Raw genomic sequence first — 14,633 nt, forward strand, 5'->3', positions numbered from 1 at the left:
GTATAAAAATTGTGTTTCATGTCATATAACTAGGAGCTGTTTGTGTGCCTATCAGTAATGATTGAGTGATGACTTGTGTCTGTCCATGACCAGGCTTTGTCCAGGTGTTGGTCAGAGCAGTGTTGTCGCATGTGAGTATCAAAGAATGGTCCTGCATCTACGCCATCATCACCCTGCCACAGACGCTAAATACCCATTCCTTACTGTATCTGTACCACTTTTCCTGTACAGGGTCAGAGTGGGGCGAGATCGTGTCCCAGAGTGACATGGTTCAGTACCAGAGCTCAACTGTTACCAGAATTTTAGGGACGATGCCGATTTTAAGGAGTATGAAATTCTGATGGGGTCATTGTTTGTTAGCATTCCAGCAAAGTGTTTCACAAACTACTTATGGCAAAGACACTGATCGACTCGGCACCACCATCTGCTCAGTCACAATGCATTCTCTGCTACATGTGCTGCAGACAGCGCTAAGAGGAGTCAGATCTGTAATGACACTGATTCTAAATGATGCCCAACCATCGCTTTTTGTACGACGTGTGTAAAAGAAAGTTTCTACATCGGACTAGATCATTATGTCACGTCTTGTTAAACGATGATCGTGTGACAATGATGTAGCTTTCAGGTGATGTCTTAGCCCACATGGAAGCTTCTAGTCATATCAGCAGACCAACAAATCATTGTATGGGTTGTATAAGCCAGTTTTCATGAGATATGTTGGTTGTGTGAAATAAGTTCTCTCGTGATACAACAAAATAAAACGAAATGCTATGAGGACAAAAGGTTCTTGTAGAAATGGAATAAACTGGTACGATAATGAGAAAATACTTGAGCTTGTATTGAGAAACTAAGGAAACTGTGTTGTGGTACCAATGTGCTGCTTGACCTTTTTTATGTGTGTGATTTTTGTCATTAAGATTTATGTGTAACTTTGGGTTTATGTTTGTTGTGTCAAATGCTAATAAAAACCTACATGATGATATTGATCACGGATACAGAATACATCCTACGCAAAGACAAACACAAGCATAACAACAACACAAAAGCACTATCCACAAAGGCTGATTCATCGATTGGCTGATTGGTTTGACGGAGCATCAGTCTCTGGACAGCTGTGAGAATTAAGAATGAACATCTGCCTTGTGGAGAGCGAGTCCAGCTGCTGGACGGTCATGCTACCCAGGAGCAAGGCATTAGAGATTGTGAACGACGAGGGGAGGGAGGAGGAAAGAGAAAAGGAAACCCAAGTAGAAAAAGAGAGAGGAAAAAAAAAAGACAGAACAATCAATAGAAATTGATTGGCAGTCAGATTGAAATGAAAGAACATTGATAGGAAAGCCAAATGAAAATCCACCATGTCCACCTAGAGAGAAAAACCACAATGCACCACAGCATCCTCCCCGGCAGATGGGGCTATTGAGTTACTATGACCGTCAACCTCGCGATTATGAGCTGAAACAACACACCCACACACACTCCAAGAGCTCACACCCTAAAATCCCCCGACTCCCGAAACCTCTGGACACGCCAGTTGGTCTGGAGTTTGTGTGTGTGTGTGTGTGTGTTTGTGTGTAAAGAGAACAATGCAGGGTTAAAATATGGGGCCTCGCAAGGGTTAGTAAGAGTGAGTCGTTTTAGTAAGCCAGAGCTGTCATGGGAGTATGTAGTGGGGGAGCTAGACTCTAATCCAGGAGACGGTGAAGGGATATGGAGCTTGAAGGGAGGTTTTAGGTCTGGGAGTCGGGTGTTGGGGGTTGAGGGAAGGAGTTGGGAGGGAGGCAGGAAGTCGGTGGCGAATCCTACCCGAGCCAGAGCTTCTTCCACGGTGATCATCTTCTCTTTCACCATCATCATCAGCTGGATCCGCTCCTCGTCGCTCATGGTGATCTCGCTGGCCACGTAGCCGATGTCCTCTCCTGGTCGGGGCGAAAGCAGCGAATGTGACGCAACGAATACCGAACAACTTTGGACGTGAACAAACAAGAGAGCCGGACAAACCTTTGGATGTCTGCCGCACGACGGGTTTGTGCTGAGATTTGCGGAAGTTCTGCCAGAAAGATTTGTTCTTCTTCTTGTTGTCCCATTTGCCTGCATGGAGGAAAGGATCGGCTGAGTTACGCAAAGGGAAAAACATGCTAGAAAACAGGTTTGAACAATCTGAGAACGTAGCTAGAAATACTCCACCAGCTTAATTATAAAACATTAACAGGTTTCTTGTGTTTCCCATCATGCAACCAATGGCAGCTTAAGGATACCCTCCTTGCCTGGTACATGTCGAGCTTGAAAAGAAACTACCTGATGGACCTACCATAACATCATCATCTCTGACTTGACAATTTTCTCTCTGAGCCCAAGAAGACAACGACTTTTACAGGCTGAGTAGCTTATCTTAAGAATACAAGTTAAATTTGTGCCGATGAATCTCAATTTACCTCCAGATCCATCTTCAGAGCTGGACTTGTGCAGGGGCATCCTAGGAAGAAAACAGGACAAAATAGAAAAAAAATGAATACCACATAAAGTACGCATCATGTCTGCCGTTCTGCCAGTTCACCACTTGGGGTCAGTGATAGTACTCGTGTGATTGGGAACCAGGCTCCTGAGGCTTGAGAGGGAGAAGGTGGAGAGGAGAGGAGAGACAATGGCACCCCGATGCAAAAAACCAAAACAACAAGTGGTGAAGATGAAGTTGGTGGTAACTGTTTATGAAGCAGTAAAGAAAAAAAAGAGGAAGGTCAACAAGATGAACAAGCAACCGAAAAGGGAAAGTATGGATTTGAGGAAGAGAGGAACAGAAGGAGACAGAAGAGGGGGAAGGAGGAGGAGGAGGAGGAGAAACCACAGGGCAGACTCAGCCTGTTTGTGTTTCCACTTCCCTCCACAGGATAGACGGTCACGAGGAAGAGAGAAGGAAGGAGTGGAGAGAGGGCATGAGCGACGGAAAGAAAGAAAAAAAAACACCCCGACATGTGCGTGCGCTTTCTGAATAACTTACATCGAGAAAATAATAATTTAAAAGCCTTTTTGGAAGTCGGCTTCCGATCAAACAGTCATGTGCGAGCAGCCTCACCCTGCTTTCTAGCAAGTTCAGCAGCGCCTTAGATCTTGGCTGACTTGTTCTGGGGGGAGACCAGAAACCACATCAAGCAATTCAATCCCTGTCTTCTTTGTGTTTAAAAAAAAAAAAGGATGAGCATCAAAGGTTAGCTTTCAAAGTCGCTGCTGAAAACTTCACAGGAAGAGAGTTCAGATCGGGCAGAGTGACACGGTGAAGAGTAAGTGGAGCTTCGGGGACAGATTGTGCCCCTGATAACAACCTACAGGTATGTTTACATGTGTGTAAGTGTGGGAGGGATAATGAGTAGCAGTGGCTGTTTCTCCCTGTTTCAGCTTAAAGGAAATAAATCACAGAGGGAACACACATATACCAGCTGCAAATGTGTCCAGTTGAGACCCTCGGAGACTTATTAAGTTAATCTCTCTGCTTACTGTCCCATTGTTTTGCCGCCTGCTTTCTCACACCCCTTTATAAATTCAGCCCACAGCACATGTGCATACAGCTGCTGAGCCGTGCACAAAGACGAGCGGCTTCCGGAGGAGAAGCGCTGCGAAAGTGTGGCATCAAAACAAGATGAACGGGTCACTCTCCTCTCCAGCGCCTGCATGTCTGCCTTGCGTGCACATGCGAGCGCATATGTTTGTTCCAACATGGCAGCCCTCTCTCGGTGCAATGGGAAATCTTCACACGGCTTAAAGCCCAGCTGCCATGGCAACATAATGAGATGCTAATTGAATGGAGGCCTGTATGGTTTGCCCCTCTGCTCATCCCCCCCCACTCCCCGCTCAGATAGGCTAGGGCCAAAGCTAATGCTAATAGAACTCACTCAATAGAAGCTTTTCTGTGGCAGCATCGCCCCCCCATCACCCTCCTCCGTGCTCTATAAATTAACCTCCCGTGCGAGTGCGCGGATGCACGCACACACACACACACACACACACATTCGCTCGAGCGTCTTCCAAAGTGTGTGTCAGCCCCGGCATTGTGTGGCAAGGCAACTTAATTGGTTTAACCTTAAATCTTTGGCATGCCTTTCCATTTCAATTCAGCTCTTTGCATTGAGGAGGGCACATTTAGCTGCTTTTTATCTCATGAGCATAAGAAGCTAACTTAGGAATTATACAAAATACAGTATCTTAACTTTGGCTGAGCCTGTGCAGGATAGGTGAACCCATGATATCTCTACCTCGTGAAAACCAAAGCGCTGCACGTCTTAGTGGATAAAAAACACGAGTGATTTTAGAAACGAAAAGCTGTGTTTGTGTGATGGTATGGGGACTTATACATACGCTACAACTGCGGAGGTGTGATACCGTGAATAATCTTGTAGAAATTATGCACAGGTATATAGACACCCAGGAACTAAACCTGTATGAATCCCAGATTTAAAGCTTCTATCCTGAGTGACAGGACTACTGTCCAGATAAGCTGTCAAACCAACACAGCTGTGTGTCTCCGTGTTTGCTTCACGCTGCCATTTGTTCGCGCATTCACCCGAAATTACAGCAACGCACACGTGTGTTTGTGTGCAGTGACTGTGTGGCTACAAGGCTGGCCACCTGGAGCAAAGTGATCCCCGGTGTTCTTGTGGAAACAATGAAAGGTGACAATGTGACGGTGGCAGGAAGCACAGAGGGGCGACCTCTTCGGGGTCACTGGTCACAGGGGTCACACAGAAGGCAGAAGCTTACATGGCAGAAAGGCAGAAAGCCGTGCACATAAAACACAGACGATTCAAAAAAAACGACACATTTCTGAAGGCATTTTAACTGTGAGTGCATTTTCCGCCCACGGTCTACTTTGTCCGACAGCTCTGTGAAGGGCTGCAGCCATAAATGGGGAATACGCTGGCGAGGTGCTTTAGCTCTCCAGCATGGTGCTGTTGTTCTGAACAGAGTCTTCACATGGCACAGCTTACAAATCCATCTGATTATTGCATAAGCTGGGTTTTGCAGTAGCACAGCTGCCTCTAAACGACGACTCCCGTACGAGCTCCTGCTGGAGCCAATAATCAACAGTTTGCATCTCATGTCTGTGCACATGTACGCTTTCATCAAGATCCATTTACCTCTGCTGTTAACCTCGCTGATAAGCTAGCTGCCTCCTCTCTGCAACAATGCCCACTAATCAATCACATGCCAAAACAGGAAGACCCCGGCTCGAACCCTTCGGCCTTCTGAGAGGGTTCTGTCATCACCACTCGCCTACCAGGCGTTATGGGAGCTGTGCCCAGGTCTTGCCAATAATGCGACAGGGACACGGAGGAGACGGAGGGCTGGGCAAGGCCCCTGCATGACGTCTGGGTAATCTCCGCTGGCTGCTATTGTCCTGCAGAGAGGTGATGATGGGGTATCCGTGTCCGAATGTGCAAATGTGGCCTCTGTGGGTGGTGTGAGGAATGTGACGGGACATGATAAATCACTTCACCTGAAACCCATTCAGCGCCGTGCAAAGTGGACAATAGGCCAAACAATTGAGCAGGATGGATTGAAAAGGATGGATTACAAAACAAGAGGTTTCTAAGGGGTCGGATGTGGGAAATCAAGTTCTTCATGTCTGACTTCCACACCAGAAACACAGCTTGGGATTTTGTAGGAATAAAGAAAATGAGGGGGAACACAAAGCTCTGTCCTTTGAGATCACCCGAAGGCTCAAGGTGAGACAAAGTCCGAATGTTTAAGGGAGAGGGGGATCTGCGAGAAAACATACGAGGCACACAAGACAGAAAGAAAGCAGACTGACAGAAGAAGCGTATGGTCCAGTCGGGGGCCTCTCTCGCCCTCGAACAGCAGAGAGACGTCATTCGAAATTTGGCATCTGGTTCCCATCATCCTCAGCATTTGTCTGTGCAACATATACAGCCATGGGAAAAGAGATCATGTCTGTGGTATGCACTTCCTCTGTCGCACGTGGTCGTCACGTGAACATGACAATCCAAGAGGGGGTCACACAGGGGTGACAATCAGAAATAAACAGGAATAACAATAAAAGTGATCTTCTACCTTGGCACTGGAGAAAGTATTGGACTAGAACTTTTCATTTTTCTTCTTAATCTCTTCTTTAGATCTTATTTAAATTGTTACCAAGGCCACCACTGCCCAAGAAGGTGGTTCTGCATCCAGACCTTCATTAGTCATCTGGTCATGCGGAAACATTCGAATATATTCTTGAACTTTGGTCTCGCTTAGCAGAGAGCAAACAAACGTGCCTGTAAAGAGGCCAAACGTGTGCAGCTGCCCTGAATTTAATTCTGTTTGACAGTCGGGCGTTTAGAGAGCTGTTTAGCCGACCAACTTGGATAGCTTAGCGTAGCATTGTATAACAGTGATCTCATATCGGGGCTACGGTGGAGAAAATTCAGAAAACACACACAAAAAAAAAAAAAGAACACAAATGCGTTTGTGTTACAGGAACCAGTGAAAAGGAACCCCACCCACGCCGGGTTCCATCCTGCTCTTTCGTTCATGCTCTTTCGCTGTAATCTTTTGGCCATCGCCCTCTCGGTCGTCCCCCCTCTGCCCCTGCAGGACACAAAGGCAGGAAGGAAGCACAGACGGGCCCGAGAACAGAGAAGGGCTGCTGAGCCGAGCAGGTCAGCCGAAAGGAAGCCGTCACTGGGTTTCCTTTAGCCGCGGCGGGGATGTGAGCGGCGGAGCTTAGCGGACCGACGACGTCATTCTGGTAATGTAGTGAATGTAGAGGGGCTGACTAACTCTTAAAGATTACCATCTTGGTGTTCATTAGGTAATGTTTTATCAACCTAATCAGTCCTTTCTTTTCAAGTGTACACAATGGATGCATAACTGACTAGAAAACAAGGCATGCATGTGTTGGATGGCTGCTTTGGGATGATGTAAGTGGAAGCTTTATGCCAAAAATACAGACATGCAAGTGGCATCTCATCTGTCTCTCGAAAGGGAAAGAAGCTTGTTTGCTCTTTGCATAGCGAGACCGAAGTTGATTACAGTGCAACCACAAATTACATGGTAATCTGACACACGGCTGTATGATTCCTAATGAAATGCAATTATTATCGCTATTGAAGCTTTGAATCGCGAGCGTATTTGATATTTTTGATGATGATCCGTGCCGACGAAACGCTGCGCCTCTTCATTTACTGTTAACAATACGCTGAAACTGAACTGTACAAGTCTGCCTGTCTGAGCGAATCAGTGTTTTCATGCCTCACGAGCGCAACGAGGGTTTCCCACCTGAGGAGACGGCCTTTGCTCTCTAAGGGTCAGTCACCTTTTGTACAAGCTCTCGCACAAGACATCTATCATTCACACGAGCTGCGTGCGGAGGTTTGTGTATGTCTAATTGCTTCTCTCCGTCTTCAGCTGTGGACGTGAAGAAAGGCTAAGTGTGATGCATGATTTTTGTCTGCAGGCATGCACGGGTTGATGCGATCCAGACACACGCTACACTGCACATTGTTTGGACATGCAACAGACACACATGTTGAAAACCAAGTAGTGGAGAAAAAAAACGTACTTTCTGTCTGTTTCAGGAGTGGACACCTCACTGCTGAATCCTAAAGATTCCTGAGGAGAGAAAAAAAAAGGAGACAGGTGTCAGATATCCGAAGCTTGTGCAAAGCTGACATGGTGAAGATACAAGTGTTGCTTCGATTGTTTGGTGCAGGTGCTGTCTCTGCCTACCTGGATCTCATTACGGAGCTGCAGAGAGGTGCTGCTTGGATCCTGTTTCTCCTGAAAAACGGCGAGAGAGAGAAAAGTGAGAGGGTCAAGTGTCAGCATCAAAGATCAATCAGCTACCAGGCATTTTGAACTCTGAGAACAAAACACGACCTGACTAGAGAGGGCAAAATAAGGAGAGTTGACTACAGAAACAGTGCAAGGACTTTTCCACAACTCTCCTCATGAGGGAAAGACGTTCTTTAGTCATGTTCAGTCACACCTTCGAATCAGTGAAAACAAACACAAGCACGTGTGTGCACACCGACAACCCGCCCAGTAACGAGTCAAGACTTGCTTTGGGCACCCAAACCTGCAATACTTGTTTCCAATGTACTTGTTTCCGGATAGTGGTTTGGCTGCATACTACAAGGTGAGTCCTGGTTCGATTTCCAGCCAGGGACCATTTGTTGCTCGTCATTCTTTGTGTCACATAGAAGCACCCAAACACTTCCTATACCTGTAAAAACAACCCTACTGAACACCCCTGGTGATGTCTTGGCTTCTCCAACATAACAAGGCATGATAAAGGCACATACGTAACCGGCTCCATGAAATACCGCAGCGTGATTACAGTGACGTGAGCGTGCGCCTCCCTCTACTCGAGGCAAACACCTGCCGGTTTGCCTCACAGCTTTAGAAGACAACATACCGTCCTGGATTTGCACTGGCAGCACATATGAGTGGGGGAAAAAAAGCCATATATGAAAACCTGATACCCAGACTTGGCTCAGCTTTGGCCGCGAAACGCCACAAAGAAGCCGCACAAAAACAGTACAAAGCAGCACAATTTTTAGCCTCTCTGCACAAATGCAGCTGAGCTCCTGTAGCCCACGATGTCTGCTGTTTTCACTACAGGGCTGGTGCTTGTACAAATGTCTGAAGCAGGCGTGCATATACAAATACAGATGTACCTCCAATCAAATGCTTCTGCAGACAATCACAACAAGTCTGCAGCTTCGATTTTAACTTGCGGCATGTTTAACGCCAACAAACAGCCTTGAGGGGTTGGCTGACTGCGCAGTTTCGTGGCGGTGTGTTCTTGCGTTGTTTTTGAACCGTCAAGGACGAGAGAACCTGAAACTCCCTGAACTCACACTCGCATAGTTTTACCACTTCTAGGGAGCGCAGTCACAGACGGGATCGGCAACTTGCTTCGGGGAAGTGACAAGACTTCAGGCCAGACATCTGAGGTTAACATCTTGGTCATGTCCATGCTCAGTGCACAATGAGGAATATGCGACTTTTCTCTCCGTGTCCGATCACTCCATCTGATATGAACCAGAGGGTGACCAAGGATAACCCAAATCACACGTTTGTTTTGCCTCAGTTATCCTTAGCTACCATGAGGAGGCAAAAGAAGAACATGTAAAGTGTGACTTTAAAAGTATTTGTAGAAAATACTAATAAAGTTTATGTATCGAGTGTTTATCCCAGCCAAGAAACAGACAATATAAAAAATAAAAAGAAATGATAAGCAGAGAAATTACACCACGTAGAGGGGGACATTAAAGTAAAAATAAAATGAAATGACAGACTTGGAGTATGCAAATGATACACGGGATGTCAAAAAGCTGCAGAAATGATTTATCAGACAGATGGTTTGGGCACACTTAGATCAAGTGCAGTGACGTCTTTGGTTTCCTATATTTTGTGCTGCTGTGATTCATCTGGTCCCAGTCAGACACATAACCAAAGACAACTTCCTGCTTCTACTTTCTGTCTGACTTTTAATATTTTACCAGCTTGTGCTGAATTACAGTAAATGCGTCATGATTCAGATGTGAATATTTCCTGTCTATTTATGTACACATGCAAAAATCCTGTCAATAATATAAACTCCAGTTAATCCTGTTTCTCACTATGGCTGTTAGAAATTTTACACAAAACCTTCCCTGATATAGATATATGGAGGGTGTGACTCTCGTGTGAGTTTCCCAAAAGGTCTTGAGCTTCAGGTCAAAGCGGAAGTTTCAGTTCTAGTCTATCCGGCTGGCAGTTCAGGTGGCATTTCAACCGGTTATCTCACTGCACGATCGATACGCTCGACTTGTTATCAGTAAAGTAGGTCAGTTCAGTAGAAGTAGGTGGAGGGCCTCTAGGTGAGCGGCTTTTTAAAAACATTTTACGGCTCTTTGTGCTGCTGCCACTAAGAAATGACAAATGGAATCCAGGGTTTCCCCGAATAAATGGAGAGCAGGAATAGGAAGTGAGTTGCTTTTGAGAAATGTGCATCATCCCGTATCTCCACACCCAGATATTAGATGGTAGGATAAGAGTGACAGGAAGCCCAGTGAGGAGGGCTTCCTACAGTCACTGTGTCATGCTGCCAAATCAGGGTGACCTTTAGTTTAACCTTTCTTTTCTTCTTTAAATGGGCTTCGGAGCAAAGGGAGTACAATGGTTCTGAGCTGTCACCTTGGAGCATGACTAAGTGATTTAGTCAGAAGTGACATAACCAGCTTTAAGAGCCTGTTGCCGGTGAGTCAAATGAGTGGAGGACCTGAACTGCTGAGGTGGCTGAAAGCCTCCAAATTAGCCTGAAGCCTACACTTATCACAGCAGTAATCAGCTGAGTGTAGACTGTAAAGATGTTCGCCAGACAGTCTGGCTGGGTTTGTCCTCAGCACTGACTTTAGAACAGCGAGTCCCACTGGCCGTTGGTCTGTTACTGTGATCAGGCAGACAGAGGCATGTTTTCGGAAGTTTCTCCGTCAAGTAAATCAAGCGACGTCGGAAGAGTCTTTTAAAAAATGTGTCCATCCCAGGGACTATGGTGATTCCCATAAGTTAGAGAGCAGGCACTTGTCTACGGTCATAAAAACTTCTTCATTAGCTTGCCAGGCTATAGGAGGAAATCTGGAAAAAAGGACTGTTTGCTTTTTCCTTACAAAAGGTAAAGCTGGCGTGAGGCAAAGAAACAACACATCCATCCCTTGAACAAGCACAGCTTTGGCAGCTCTGTTTACACAACCGCATTGTGCAGAATATCGTGTACTCACAATGTGCTATGCAGTCACAAATACTTTCACAAAGGTAGCGGCAGACTGGTTTTGCTATCAGATCCTCTTTGATGGCTTCCCGGGTTGCAGCATAAGAGGAGATATGCCAGGCTCACCGGTGGCACAGGCACTCTGCCAAGTAGCTGTAGAAACTATTTTAAAACACATTACTGCCCAACAAACACACCAGGCATCGACACACGCCAAAACACACAGCCAGATGCAGACCCCGGCACGGCCGCGTACTGTACGTGCGACCACAGGCGTAAACCCAGACCGAGGAGCACCTACACACATCTCGCCTCCACTTCCACCGACGGAGCTCCTGAAAGACACAAAGGAGCTCTCTGTTCCTCCTACTCATCTTCAGCTTCCCTTTAAACCGTGTGTGCCGTCTCTGACAGGGAAAGAGCGAGTGAGACGAGGAGGAGATCAGTGGAAAAACAAAGAAAACCTGCAACCGTTTTCTACTTATTAATGCAGATCTGAGAGATTAATTTGTCACAGCGGATGACTCAAAAAAGAAAATTTATGTGAAAGCTTCCGATGGTGCACGAGCTCTGCTGGTAGAGAAGCATAGAAAGAAGAAGTCGCCGGCTCGACTGACACAGTTTTTGAAAGAGAATACCAAATCAATACGTTTTTGAGCGGGGTGTCTGTGTGAAGCTTAGATCTCACAGCCTCCTCCCAGAGGGGCCGCGCTATCCTTTACATGAACTTAGCAGCATCATCTCGAGATACTGCCCTACTTACCCGAAACCTGGCATGTATGCGTGCGAATGTGCTTGTGATTTCCCTTCCAGATGTCCACAGGGGTTGTTTGTGCACAGTTCACTCTGTGCATGCAAGTGTGATGCAAATGCAAGACTCTTGATTGCTTAAGCGTGACTGAATTGAGTTAAAATTATTTAAAAAAAAAAAAAAGAGAGAGAGCGAGAGGAGAAGAACTCCCACTAATGAGGATCACGATGTCTGCAGGGCCGCGAGGGAAACTAGCCTCTGAATTGGCTAAACTGGAACTCTGTAATTCCACACAACACATTCCATCATTAACCCGGAGCCTACAGCTGGGCTACGTTTTGCTGCAGCAGCACCAGATTCTGTTAATGAAAGGGAAAAGCACAGACATACAGATGAGCGTTCAACAGCCGCCGTTTATTCCAAACATGACTACGAAGCCCACCGAAGTCAGTCCCACCACAGTGGAGCCTCTGCCAACCTCAGTAGGTGGACACGCAGCAGAAAGCAGAGGCACCAGGTGGCTCAGTGGAGGTACGCCAACTGGCACCGCTGGGTGAATCTGGGTGGGCGAGTCGGAGGCATGTGGAGGGAGCAGGCACCTGACTGGGAGGCCGGGTGCGAGCCTAAAGAAGGACATTAGCGGTGGGACCAGAACGGCACGGTGCAGGCCTGCAGAACCGGCTCATTTGGAAGACCCACACAAGTATGCTATTTAAGTCTCAGACACAAAAGCAGGAAATTCATGTTCATACTGGGCACTATAAAGCCAAGCCTGCCGTGCTACCTCTGAGCTGCTGCGTGCCTACATGCATTTCAAAACAGAAAACCATCAACACACTCCTCCATCCTCTTCCTTTCAAGGATCCTTAAGAGAGTGTGTGCATGTGTGTGTGCATGTGTGTGTGTGTGCACGCGTACTTCCAGCACAGGCCTGCATACTTTTCCACTGTGGAGCATTCCTAAGCCTTGAGGATCATCATTGTTTTGGTATTTCAAGATAAATACCAGAGTTATTACAAATTCCAATGACAGAGACGCGATCGCAATACTGACAAATAAATCATAAAGGAAAATCATAAATATACGGCTTGCTTTCCACGGGGGTTATGCCAATAAGGGAGCTACGCCAGGATCTTTTGAAAGTAATCTTACAGCAACATCAGCTGCTGTTGGAGCATGTTGACTTTCTACGTTTCCAGGCGAAAAAGCTGGAGGCAGAGAGGACAAATAAGCAGCCGAATTCAAACAGAGTTTGTCTTTCTTCCGCGCTGTAGTTGTAACCCAGCTGAACTGACCCACTTAGACAAATGAACTTCATGCAGCCATTATCGCATTAACCGCACTGTTCCTCACCTCATGGCGAAAACCAAACACAAGTCTTTGCTTGAGTCTTGACCTCCAACTGTCAAGTTACTCAGCTAGAAAACAATTACAGAACGTTCCCGAGGCTAACACATCAATGTGACACCAGCGGAGGCGTTTTTTTTTTTTTTTTTTTGTCTTAAAAGTGTCTCAATTAGACCAACAACTGGAGGATTTCTGCTCAAGCATCAAAGGGTTTCATCCGTCTTTGTTTGTTCACAACTTTAAATTACCCTCAAAGATGTTACCACAGATGCGGCTGCAATGTCTCATTATGGTTAACAGCATGTACGAAAAGGTTTGCCCCACAACCACACATTCCATAATCCAGATTTATATCACCGTGGTTAGCAAAAGACACCAACATCTTGTTTGATGCTTGTCGCCCTGCCTGTACGTGATTATTCCCTCCACAACCAGTCACTGCATGTCTGACGGATCCCTCCTCCAGCTGATACGTCCACGCTTTGGCATGTTTTCCCCTCCGGTGGGTCTCGCTGACACTGAGCAGAGCAACTTTGTTGATGCTTACAGGCATAAAACATAATAAAAGAAACGCTCCAATTTTCTTAGTGTCGGAGAAACGACGGCAACAGAAAGCAACAGACGAAAGTAAATGCAGATTTAATGAAGGGTGCCACCTTCCTTCCAATTCGGTGCAATATAACCTTGTGTTGGAATGAACATTATAGTCTTTATTTTAATAAAATTCTCTGTTGATCAGATTTGAAAACATTTTAATTTGCTTTCTGAACTTGGTAAAAGTCAAGCACTTTGAAGTCGCATCTACTCTGAATTACAGGACATGATTTTTTAAAGAGATCAACACAAGAGCATGAGGCAGGTCGGACACCTTATTACCTAGGGGTAATAACAAAACAAATGGCTTCACTTCAAATGAGACATTTCCTACGAAACTCTTGGATAAGATAAAAGCTAAAAAGGCCAATGAAACATAATCGGCACAATCATATCTGTTATTAAAGTATGAAAATCTAATTGTATGTAAGTAAACACAGACTCATAAGTGACGACACAATTTTATATTAACTGGCGTAAGTCATGCTGGACATTTTATAAGTTTGTTAAACAGGCGAATTGAACAAAAAAATGATTAAACATATGGATGGCAATCATATAAAACAGCTTAAAGACCAGATCTGACAGCTCTACGCTTATACGGATCAGCTTTATGCAAACTATCTACAATCTGTGCTTTTGGTTAAGTATTGCAGACAATGCATAAAATCAGTGGTACACACTCTAAATGTCACTTGCTTTTCAATTAACCTTTACCATCTGACCTGACCTTTCACTGACCTGTCATTTAAAACAACCCTTTTTATGTAAGCTGCCGAACACAGGGCTCTGTTTCACTACTTCCTGTCCCTTCCAGCAGTAATCCTCATGCATGCCGACCACAGCCATCCATACTGTCGTCTATAAGAGCCCTGGGAAGCTGTGCATCACCTCTAATCCATATTCCCATTCCCAGAGGGGATGTTTATTTAACCCTTTGTGTCCTGGCAACTCATAAAACTAACACGGAGATGTATAGAAACAACTGAGCGGCGACCGCGCAGGAAGTAGGTGCATCGATAGTCATCTCAGAGAAAGCCTCCATCATCAACTCCTAATGGAGGGAGCCCCGGTGCTTCACTACAACAGAGACAGCCATCACTGCATTCACTGGAACCACAAACTGGCAGACGCATCACGCCACTGAACAGAAATTCTACATTACTCAAGAAAAAGTAGAAGAAAACCCAAAAA

General features: G+C 45.8%; 1 protein-coding gene across 3 annotated transcripts in view; it reads right to left on the reverse strand.

The window, feature by feature from the left end:
• sash1a (SAM and SH3 domain containing 1a) overlaps window positions 1-14,633 on the reverse strand; it is a 71,779-nt gene that overhangs the window by 25,718 nt on the left and 31,428 nt on the right. For all 3 annotated transcript variants that reach the window (XM_008286161.1, XM_008286160.1, XM_008286159.1), the window contains exons 3-7: window positions 7,720-7,770; window positions 7,553-7,602; window positions 2,433-2,473; window positions 1,999-2,088; window positions 1,804-1,916 (exon numbers count right to left, since the gene is read on the reverse strand). In XM_008286161.1, coding sequence (XP_008284383.1) covers window positions 1,804-1,916; window positions 1,999-2,088; window positions 2,433-2,473; window positions 7,553-7,602; window positions 7,720-7,770 — 345 coding nt within the window. The remainder of the gene's footprint in view (window positions 1-1,803; window positions 1,917-1,998; window positions 2,089-2,432; window positions 2,474-7,552; window positions 7,603-7,719; window positions 7,771-14,633) is intronic.

This window comes from Stegastes partitus, unplaced genomic scaffold (genome assembly GCF_000690725.1).
Source record: "Stegastes partitus isolate 25-593 unplaced genomic scaffold, Stegastes_partitus-1.0.2 Scaffold436, whole genome shotgun sequence".
NCBI lineage: Eukaryota > Metazoa > Chordata > Actinopteri > Pomacentridae > Stegastes > Stegastes partitus.